We start from the raw sequence: 11999 nt of genomic DNA on the forward strand, positions 1-11999 counted from the left end.
AATGGGCTTTCCCTTTCGGGCTTCCACAAAATTTGTGTAACGGCCCAGATCCACCGTTAACCGATATTGTCCTCTTTGGGCTTCCCCTCAAGGCTTTAAAACGCGTATGCTAGAGAAAGGTTTTCACTTATAAATGGTGGTTTGTTCTCCTCCCAACCAATATGGGACATCACAATTTGACAAAATCGGTATGTTTTTCTTCTTAAAATTTAATATTATACGTTTTAGATAATGATAATGATGATAATAATGTCGTATCAAACTAGCTTGAATTATCAGAGCATAGTCTTACTTTCAGTGAAGTTTCATACCCGACCTTTGTTGTAGTAATAAAATAATAATAATAAAATTTGGGTCGGTCTGAAGAGATAGAACAACCATAGTTTTTAAAAAAAAAGAATTACATGTTCAAATTATTCCATATAACTCGAGTGGAGGTGGTTACTATCAAACAAAGAGATATTCCCAGGTTCGATAATTTGACGAAGTGTTCGGCCATTTTTGTATAATTTTTAAAAGGGTTTTCTTTAAAAATAATTTTTAAATTAATACTTTTTATTTATTAAAATTTTTTAAAAGAAACTTTTAAAAACATTTTTATATACTTTAGACCCTATAGTTCATCATGGTTGTGGCCAGAAAAGGAGGGAGAAGATGAGTGGAAATTTCTCAAAATAGACTTCTTACCTAACTTGGGTTTGGACATATATATTCTTGATACCAATGAGTGTTTGGGGCCAACCGACATGGCATTTAGACATATTTTGGATATCAATGAGTGTTCGGGGCCGCCTGACATGTACCTCAACTAGTTTCATTGAATAATCACGTAATTTACTTCATTTAAAGAGATTTCTATATTCGATAGTTCTTCAATCCTATTATCTAGTATTTGATTCAACGTACAAGAACTAATGAGAATAAAACTCGGAAATCGAAAGACCAAAGTGATATTTTAATCAAAATAAAACGAACCCGACTTTTACATTGCGACTATGGCATGTAGTAATAAAGACAATGCTTTACAGATTCCAATTGTAGTATGAATCACAATGATTCCTTTGGACATCCAACCAGAGTATTTGTGTGTGGAAGGCACAGATAGGCGCGAACATATTTACAGCAAATTCTTCAGCTTGAGACTGTAGGACCTAAGAACTTTTCATTTGCTCAATTTTAATGATGCAAAAGATGTAGCAACATCCATTGCCTCCTTGATTTGAGATGCATCAGTTCCCTGAAAACCACAAAACACGAAGAACACGAAGAACACGAAGAACACGAAGAACATGTTACAAATATTAAAACGATCAAAGTGAAGCTGCTTTAGTCTCAAGCTTCTTTGTTGGTTTGTGAGGTAATTTAAGTTACCTGGCCCGTAGCGAGGCCACCTTTCCCCTTCCCGCATCTTCCTTTTAATGGCTGCAAAGCTATTGTCAACCACTCTGATACCTCTAATGGCTTTCCTCGACTCCCTTCTGGAGGAACCCCAGCACAAACAACAACTTTATTTGTGGTTTCATCAGTGCTAAAAACCATCGCGGATAAGCCCTGTCAATCACAAATACAAAATCAAATCTTCACATTCTAAGAACAACATATTTTCATATTGTTTATTGAAGCACACAATGCGGACATGACTCTTGCTATCATGCATTCATTTAAACAACTTTCGAAAGGTAGATTCAAACATCAAAATGGGTTTTACTAAGCATAAGAAATCACCTTCTGTTCCATAACTTTGTGCACTGCTTCACGAACTGCGGCTGCATCCAAACCAACATTTACATGGGATATACAGAAGGCCTTGCCATTTGAAGAAGCCACATCTGCCGTTTCAACGGCAATCTTGACAGCTTTCTGCATATTGTCTTCGGCAAGCTTCTTCTGAGCTTTCTTTAATTCAAACTATATGGAAACAAGAATTTTCAGGTAATAAAAACGCAGTTAAAGTAGGTAATCAATGCACAGTAGCTCTACAAACAATACCTGGAGCGAGGCGATCTTTGTCCTAATTTGTGCTTTTTTAGCAGCAGGAATTGGTGCTGAATCAACACGGTTTTTAAATGAAGCAACCACCTGCAGGATAAAGTGAAGAATTAACTTAATTGAGCCGTCAAAACGTGGAAAGGGTTAGAGATTCAACTTGAACAATTTTCTTTTAAAGGCACATTCAAAGCAATCATCATTCAACAAGAGAAATTTTAATCCAATTAATAATTAGAGTGGATCAGACTAATGAAACAAAAAAAATCATGTTTGATGATCTTGAGTAAGGTTTGAAACAATCAAGTTATTTAAGATTAACTTGGTGTAGAAATGCTAAACTTTTTTATAGACTTTCTTCCTTTTCTAGGTCCTATTGGAGATTAGGCTCTCTTTTCCATTTTCGGGTATTGTTTTCTCGTCTCGTATCGTTCCTATCTCTAATGTCATGCACATGCTTCTTGTTTATTAGAGTTCCATTCCAATAGAGGAAAAAGGATAAGTGGAATGGGAATTGATGGAGTAGTAAAATATAACAGAGAAGGCGAATGTAACGGCCCAGATCCACCGCTAGCAGATATTATCCTCTTTGGGCTTTCCCTTTCGGGCTTGCCCTCAAGGCTTTAAAACGCGTCTGCTAGAGGAAAGTTTCCACACCCTCGTAAATGGTGGTTTGTTCTCCTCCCCAACCAATGTGGGACATCACAGCGAAGCGGATAAAAATCGGCCTATCAAGCATAAAATTCCCACAATCATCCGTACCCCGACGACACCTATCTGCCACTACCAGTGTTTGTAAATTGTAAGAGTTAAGAGTGAGAGAGAAACCTTTTCCAGCAAGCTACCGTCTATGTTAAAAGCATCGTCAACTTCCTGCTCAAGTGATTGAGCCTGCTCGATTGCTTTAAAGGCAGAATCAGTGGTAACAGCAGTAATTCTTCGAATCCCCTTAGCAATTCCTTCTTCAGATAGAAGGGCAAATGCCTTTGCTTCCCGCGTATTTGATATATGAGTCCCTGCAATAATCCATTGAATATTTGAGGCAAGCTTGGCCCAGGCTGCAAAAAGTGAAGACTATGACAAGAACACACTGACCTCCACACAGCTCTGAAGAAATGGATAACCAGTTTGCATTATCTGGATCAGCCAGGAGTTCCTCAACATTTTTCCCAATGGCAACAACTCTAACGGGGTCGGGATAGACCTGCATCATAAACAGGGAAAATATTGGAGAACATGCTTCTCAAGAATCAAATAAGAGATTTGAGAAATAAAGAAGACAACTAGCATCTTACTTCTCCAAAAACAGCTCGTAACCCATTAATACGCTTAGCCTCAGCAAGGGTTACCTCCTTAGCATTTACAACCAGTTCATCTTCTATTTGTTTGTTAACAATTGACTCTATTTTTCTCAAATCATCAGGATCCACTGGCTTGCCTATATTTTAGGAACAGTTAAGCAATCAAAATTTCAAATACACGATTGAAAATTAGCAAAATATCTTCATCCATGAGAAAAACAGAACTAGCTAATACGAGAATAATGGAGCTATAGTTGATATAAATTTTCTGGATGTGGTTTTGGAGAATATAGGTTTCATTCCAAGGAGGAGGAGATGGATACAAATTGTATTAGCATGGCTACTATTTGTTTTCTCTCATTCCCCTAAATGGAAAACCACTGATTCAAAACTACAAGAGGACTCAGGACAGATGTTTACAAGCACGGCTACAACCAAAAATTGGCTTCCCTACGCACAATTTTGGGGAGAAGAAATCATTTGTCTCTAGATTTGTGGGGAATTCGGCTCAAAAGGAATATAGAAATTTTGAAAGGGTTGAAAGATCTCCTGAGGAGGTATGAGAGGCTGTTGCGAGGCTTAATGTTTTCATATGGACATTTGTGAATTGAACTTGTGAGGAATCTTTTTGTAGGCTTTGTTTTTTGAATGCCTTTGTACGTTCTTTTATTTTTCTCAATGAAGACCAAGCTGTTTACAAAAGGAAAATAAGGGGAGAAAAAGGAAAAGATAGTCTCTAGAGGGTGTGTACTGTCTAAGCTTTTTTATATGGAAAATTCTCGACTAGTTAGGAGATTTCCTAGAAACCTCATTGTAAGGAGGTTCACTCTTTCTCCCCCCGTTCCCTCCCTCCCTGTGACTCATGTTTATAAAAAACTGAAAATGTAATGCTCTAGATCTACCGCTAGCAGATATTGTCCTCTTTGGGCTTTTTCTTTCGGGCTTCCCCTCAAGGCTTTAAAACGCGTCTCCTAGGGGAAGGTTTCCTCACCCTTATAAATGGTGGTTTGTTCTCCTCCTCAATCAATGTGGGACTTCACAATCCACCCCCTTCGGGGCCCAGCGTCCTCGCTGGCACTCTTTCCTTTCTCCAATCGATGTGGGACCGCCCCCAAATCCACCCCCCTTTGAGGCTTAGCGTCCTTACTGGCACACCGCCTCGTGCCTACCCCCTTCGGGGAACAGCGAGAAGGCTGGCACATCGTCCGGTGTCTGACTCTGATACCATTTGTAACGCCCCACATCCACTGCTAGCAGATATTGTCCTCTTTGGGCTTTCCCTTTCGGGCTTCCCCTCGAGGCTTTAAAACACGTTTGCTAGGGGAAGGTTTCCACACCCTTTTAAATGGTGTTTTGTTCTCCTCCCCAACCAATGTGGGACATCACAATCCACCCCCCTTCGGGGCCCAGCGTCCTCGCTGGCACTCTTTCCTTTCTCCAATCAATGTGGGACTGCCCCCAAATCCACCCCCTTTGAGGCCCAGCGTCCTTACTGGCACACCACCTCGTGTCTACCCCCCTTCGGGGAACAGCGAGAAGGCTGGCACATTGTTTGGTGTCTGGCTCTGATACCATTTGTAACGCCTCAGATCCACCGCTAGTAGATATTGTCCTCTTTGGGCTTTCCCTCAAGGCTTTAAAACGCGTCTGCTAGAGGAAGGTTTCCACACCCTTATAAATGGTGGTTTGTTCTCCTCCCTACCACCCCACCACGAATGTGGGACATCACAGAAAGAAAATAATTCCCTGTGATATGGAAAGTAAAGTAAACAACTGCTGACAAGAATCTAACCATGAGAAAAATCAAATCGCAGTTTTTCAGGAAGAACAATAGAACCCTTCTGGTCAACATGATTTCCAAGTATTTCCTGTACAATTATTACTCAAATCAGGTTTTTAAAACAGAAGGAATATATTTCAGCCTTAATAACAACCAGTCACATTCAGGTCAAAATTCAAACATACCCTAAGAGCAAAATTCAACATATGGGTACAAGTATGGTTAGGAGCAATGAGCTTACGCCGCTCATAGTCAACCTGCATGAATCAATAGACTCGTCAAAAATGGCAAAAGGTATTTAGTTAAGTTACTTCTTTAATAAATCATAGAGTACTCCCCAAAACCACTTAATAGCTGTGAAGTCCCACATTGGTTGGGGAGCAGAACAAAACACCATTTATAAGGGTGTGGAAACCTTCCCCCAGCAGATGCGTTTTAAAGCCTTGAGGGGAAGCCTGAAAGGGAAAGCCCAAAGAGGACAATATCTACTAGCGGTAGATATGGGTCATTACAAATGGTATCAGAGCTAGACACCGGACGATGTGCCAGCCTTCTCGCTGTTCTCCGAAGGGGAGTAGACACGAGGCGGTGTGCCAAGGACGCTGGCCCTGAAGGGGGGTGAATTGTGATGTCCCACATGGGTTGGGGAGGAGAACAAAACACAATTTATAAGGGTGTAGAAACCTTCCCCTAGCAGACGCGTTTTAAAGCCTTGAGGGGAAGCCCGAAAGGGAAAGTCCAAAGAGGACAATATCTGCTAGCGGTGGATATGGGTCGTTACAATAGCAGAATGATTTTCAATTAAATATAAATGACAACGTACATAAAAACACAAAGTTTACCTTACAAATAACTTTGTCACCCAGGGAAATTCTGCCACTCCCACCATTAAACGAACCAATATGTATGATGAAACCTCCAAATACTTGAACATTACATACTTGAAATGAGCCAAAGGGACCTTCAATCGATCCAGTATCAAAAATCTAATGCCAAAAACAAGAATAACATAAATAAGATAGACATTAATAAGAAAAGATGACCAGGGAAGAGAACCAAGTAACAGCATAAGATGTAACAAAAATATCAATAGAATAATTTTCACACCTTAATTGATTAAACCTTCTCATTGCGTTGTATTTTCCAATTAAACTTCTTCATAAGGTCACCCAAACTGGGGAACTTTTTATTTATGACAAATAGGAATTGCCCATGAGCGAGCCTTTCCCCAAAAGCTCATTGGTTGAAGTATTTGATGTAGTAAATAGAAAGGTAACACAATTGAAGTACCAGACAAAGGGCAGAACAGACCAGAAAATTAACAACAGTATATTGCTCAAACAATTTGAAGTTTTCTCTTTCACAGTAAATTCCAAGGCTCCTACTATTCTCAGACATGTATAAAAGATCTGCAGAAAGGTTAGTGAAGCCTTTCTTAACAAGCAATCAGGATAGGGTATCTGAGATTTCAAAATACCTGACCACCTTGCTCAGCGTAAAAACTTGTAGATTCCAGAACTAAACCAACTTCATTATCAGCTGCTACACTTTCCAGATATTCATAACCAGTGAAAATAGCTTTCACCACACTTTCATGGTCCTGGAATTACAAAGATAGAAGGGTTTAAGAAATCAGACTGTAATTCAATTCAGTGCTAAATGGAGGTCTCCATTAGCATTGGAACATAGCCATACCGACAATAATAGATTCACAAACCTTGAACCAAATAAATTTGAATTTGTCATCTGTTGAAGCAACTGCCTTTTTGTGCAATGTTGCTGTAGCATCAGCATCCATGACAATAGTACCACCTGCTTGCTGGAAGAGAGGAATAAGACGAAAGGTAAAACTAACGAAACCTTTTATCCAGTCAATTAAATTATCCATTATCATTCATAACTTCGTTTACGTATGAAAGCATCCATTATTTTTCCTCCTTAGAGCCACCATAAAGTAGAACAGACAGTCAGACACCAAAATAGAATGTGAATGTACTCTAGCTAAATGAACTCACTTTATTTTGAGCACTTCTTGATCTTTCCCTTGCCTCATCCATGGCATCATTGAAACCCTGAGTATCAACTAGCAGGCCCCTCTCTTCCGCCATCAACTGGCCCATGAAAATGTTATTAGTAACACCATATGCAAGATAACAGTAAGTGCGTGTATGTGTGGGAGAAAGAGAGCAGGTACCTGAGTCAAATCTAATGGAAATCCATATGTATCCCACAAGATAAAAGCATCCTACGGAGTAGAGAACGAAATAGGATGAAATTAACCACATATCTTAACATTTCTTGAACAGATAGCTGCTGATTGTAAAGATCCAAATGGAAACCTTAATCATGTATTAAAGTCTTACAAGGCACAGAAATAAACGGCCTCAAGCAAACCTCTATTTTTTTCCAGGAAACGGGTCCTAATTTTTTTCATTCCAAGCAAGAGGTGGAGTGATGCACTCTCTCAGAACAAAAGCCTCATGCATTTACTTTCGCGGAAAGAACACAAACAAATGCAAGAAATGAGACATAATTTACATAAAGACCAATAATAAAAATACTGACCTGCCCACTCAATATCTTCCCTTGTACATCCTGAGCGGCCTTCTTAAATTTCTCAATTCCCTGGCGTCAAATTCGTTATCGATTTAGGTTTTGTTAACAAGAAATGAATATTAAATCAGCCTCCACAACGAAATAACAAATCAAAACAAGATGCACCCAGGTTAGTATCCCTGGGTAGACAACTTCAACAGAGCCAGAAAATATTTTCGTAACTTTTATCCAGCCATTCGCTGAAGACAATTTCAAGTTTATTCTTCTTAACCATGAACATAGATTTGGCCAATCCCTAACTAATTTAGGGAAGATACCACATGCACTCCAAAGGGATTTTAGTTCTTAGCCTTCTATCTTACCAAAAAGATAAAATTCAAGACCTTAACATTCATCCATCAAACTCCCAAACCCTAGGAAAGAAATACCTTCAGCAAAGTTTTGCCAAAACTTGCTTCCTCTTCTGCAATTATCTCCCTAATTCGCACTTCATGTTGTTTTAGCTCTGGGAAGACATCACCCATCATTTTCACCACAGTACTTACAAGTCTGGATCAACATAATCATTGAGAGGCAATCATGTAAAAAGATATTAAATCATACAGTTCAAATTTATATTATGACACTGAAAGAAGTAGCAAAGAAGAGTCGTGTGAAAACCACTGTCAAACTCCTCATGTTAGAATTTAGAAGTGGCAAACAAGTAAAATATATAAGTCCTCCTACCCATTGAAAAATCCTTCTTGAGCTTTTAAAACTTCACTTCCATATCGAACTGCTCGACGAAGAATACGCCTCAAAACATATTCACGCCCCTCATTACCTATCAAGGATTTTTGCAAGAGACGTGACAAACTATTTTTTTTTGGAGCTTCACATGTGCAAAGAGTGAAGGTGAATGACAAATCCAATCACAACAAAATATGAAGGACATGATAAATCAAATATCATTATTCATCAATGATAGGAGAATTCAACTCAAGTTTTTTTCATAGGAAACAGAAACTAATAGATGCAGAATTCACATAATGTGAACAACTAATTATGCAACTAATAAACACAATTTACTTGATAATAAACTGGACCCATCCTTTCCATGATATCGAAGAAGAAAAATCAAAATCCAGTATAAGTACAAGAATTGCCAATACAAATTCTTGTGGAAGTTCCAAAAATAAAAACACAGAGAGAGGACATAACCGGGTTAACTATAAGTAGAAGGGCTCAAAATGCTATCTGACCAGGCATCTAATCTTTTTAATGGTACTCACCTGGACAAGACCCATCAGCAATGGCAATTGAAAGAGTTCTAATATGATCAGCAACAACCCTGTAAGCCACGTCCATGTTGTCCACATCATCTGGTCCAACTTTTCCACTATAGGGCCGAGCTCCAGTTGCCTACAAATATTTGATAAAAGAACAGAAAACACCAAAAGAGGAATTAATATTTTGACCAAATATAGTGACCCAGATAATTACTTTTGTTTCATGCAATTGAATCAAAGATTCCGATCTTGCCTTTTGGATTGCATCAAAGATGGGCATGAACACATCAGTATCATAATTACTCATCTTGTCCTGCAGTACCGAAGTCAGCCTTTCAAATCCCAAACCAGTATCAACATGTTTAGCAGGGAGAGATTTCAGGGAGCCATCATTTTCCCTGTTGAACTGTAACGATGATAAATTGAATCTTTAATAACCAACTAAGTAGTTCTGATAACCAAATAATAGCAATAACCGAGGAAAACAACTGAAACCCATCAAAAGAGACAAAGGAACCAGCAAATCTACTACGTTGATATGCATACATTAGTTACTAGACAAGAATGTAAGGACAGGGACAGAAATTAGGTCAAAGCAAACATGTGCTAACCAAACTTATTAACTTTGAAAGGTGCGCTGATTAAGAATGCAATGTAACTGGAATACTTGTCCTGGCATCCTTACTTCTCTTCCCATTATTTTTTATTTTAAACTTCCTTCATAAGTAAAACTATCCTGCTTAACTCTTCATTTAGCTTTTCCCCCATTTCTATTATATGGAAACCTAACTAATACTGCAATATAAACCAAGAACCTCTAAAACGTTCAGGATTTCACGTGAGATGAACCATCATGCTAGAAGTTAGATATGATACAGCTACTCAAATGATATTTATAAACATACTACCGTTCAACCACAATATAGCCTACATCTGAGAAGCTACTCTAGAAAAATAGGAAAGATATGCTCCCATTGTTGCAAGGACCAAAAATCATTTAATAAGATTTAGGGAAACAGAGGAGAGAAAAGAGGGGACAAGAAGGCTACTTGAATAAAAACAACGTTCCATATCTCAATGCATGTAGGGTCATCATTATTAACCAATCGTGCAGCATCACGACCACCAAGCCTGTCATAATGTATTTCAGTGCAAGGTCCACAAGGACCAGTGTCACCCATTTCCCAAAAATTGTCCTGCTCAAAATTTGAAAAATAAGTTAGAAAAATTTTAAAGAACTAACATGAAAGAAACACAAAAACAGAAGATACGCACAATTGTTGAAAAATTTTGTTATCTTTGATAATTAAAGCATCTGTTTAACATATTTTTTTATAATAGCATCATATTTCAGAAGGATACAAGACACTTGTATCTTGCAAGAGCAGAGAACAGAAAGAAGTTGCTATACAATCTTACTTTGCAGCCAAAAGGTAAGACACGTTCAGCAGGTAAAAACTTCAGCCATATGTCCCTAGCTTCAGTATCAGGTGCAAGACCAGCTTTCTCATCACCACTGAAGTAGGTGGCATAAAATCGATCCGTAGGTAGCTTATAAATCTGTAGAGTCATAGAACACAACTATTATGAGATCAACTGATATAAACTTGTGCATCTCATATATCAAAGAGAAGAGTAATATGATTTCTTCAATCTTTGTATTATAGATGATCGAGGAGCTTTTTATAATTTTACATTACATGAGGTTTAATTGGACACCCGGTAGCATTTTCTTGCATTGTATGCACTTAGTTTTCATTACAAGCATTTCTTACCCAAAAGAAAATTGTTAAAAACAGAACGACTGATTGACTGCATCATACAAGTCAAATAAAATGATTCCCTGGTTGCAGCAGAACATTTAAGAAGTAACGGCATTGTGCCCAAGCTGGAAAGTAGCAAAAGAAATGCATATATACGTCCATATATGTATGAAATCACACTACACATACATAACATAAACATATATAGAAAAATCAAACTGTACTGTATCGTTGTATGTAAGAAGATGAAAAATTGTAAATTATGAATCATAGACCATAATGATATACTCATGCCGCCCTTAGCGTTGCTCGGTTTCAGGCATGAATGTATATCTAGGTGTAAAAGTCAACTAACCTGGGTAAGAAGTTCCCAGGCCCATGTGATGGCTTCCTTCTTAAAGTAATCCCCGAACGACCAATTGCCAAGCATCTCAAAGAAAGTATGGTGATAAGTGTCTTTCCCAACATCATCAAGATCATTGTGTTTCCCGCCAGCACGAATACATTTCTGAGTGTTATAAGCTCGGGTAAGCTTGCTCAAAGACGTATTAGGATCAGCAGTGCCCAAGAAAATGGGCTTGAACTGATTCATACCTGCAACAAGAACCCATAATCTCAAGCACCACATTCAAGTCATACATACATTCAATGAGTAATAATATTCGTATAACCAATAAAATTCAACTAAATTGAACAACTCCAACAATTATCCTCCCACACCCTCAATCCATAACCACACATACGCAAAAGAAAACTCAAGAAAAGGAAGAAAAAAGACAAACCCGCATTAGCAAAAAGAAGAGTCGGATCGTTGACGGGCACAACGGGGCTAGACTTCCACTGAACGTGATTCTTCTCTTCGAAAAACCGAAAAAACGTGTCCCTTATGCGGTTGGCCGGCCATTCCACTCCTTGAGAACCGGCCCCCGGCATTGCTGACAGCGAGTGAATGGATAACTCAGACGATGAAGAAGAGCAAGGCGAAAATGGGAAATTGAAGAAGAGATGAATCCCAGTTGAGCTATGAGCTGTGGGAGAGTGAATGGATAGCTGCGGCAGGAAAAATGGAGAAGGGGAAGCAAGAGTGGAGCTAAAACATGTAGCGGTTAATTGCTCTGCCTTCACCCTGGAAAATCCTCTGTTCATTCAATCGGGTATAAAATAAAACGGCATCAATTCGATTCCACTTATTTATGCCCCTCGCCCCACTACATCACATTTTATCCCTCCCCACCTCTTGCTTGGATCCCAAGTTTCTTATGCACATTCGGATTGGTCTCAACTTTTTTTTTTTTTTTTTTTTTTTTTTTTTTTTTTTTTTTTTTTTTTTTTTTTTTTTTTTTTT

At 38.5% G+C, this 11999-nt stretch overlaps 1 protein-coding gene across 1 annotated transcript; it reads right to left on the reverse strand.

Annotated features, from left to right (window-relative positions):
• Nucleotides 1-931: 931 nt before the first annotated feature.
• On the reverse strand, nt 932-11820 carry LOC111452539 (alanine--tRNA ligase-like). The gene is made up of 23 exons (XM_023093312.1): nt 11437-11820; nt 11010-11248; nt 10311-10451; nt 9941-10087; nt 9145-9297; nt 8895-9024; nt 8350-8446; nt 8052-8172; nt 7633-7692; nt 7262-7312; nt 7083-7178; nt 6785-6886; nt 6545-6667; nt 5910-6053; nt 5253-5324; nt 5080-5155; nt 3282-3424; nt 3082-3190; nt 2815-3002; nt 1990-2079; nt 1726-1908; nt 1372-1551; nt 932-1237 (listed from the first exon to the last, which is right to left on the reverse strand). The coding sequence occupies exons 1-23, from the start codon at nt 11798-11800 to the stop codon at nt 1163-1165; spliced, it is 3084 nt and encodes a 1027-aa protein (XP_022949080.1). The 5' UTR covers nt 11801-11820; the 3' UTR covers nt 932-1162.
• Nucleotides 11821-11999: the final 179 nt, after the last annotated feature.

Source organism: Cucurbita moschata, unplaced genomic scaffold, assembly GCF_002738365.1.
Source record: "Cucurbita moschata cultivar Rifu unplaced genomic scaffold, Cmos_1.0 Cmo_Scf00014, whole genome shotgun sequence".
Taxonomy (NCBI): domain Eukaryota; kingdom Viridiplantae; phylum Streptophyta; class Magnoliopsida; order Cucurbitales; family Cucurbitaceae; genus Cucurbita; species Cucurbita moschata.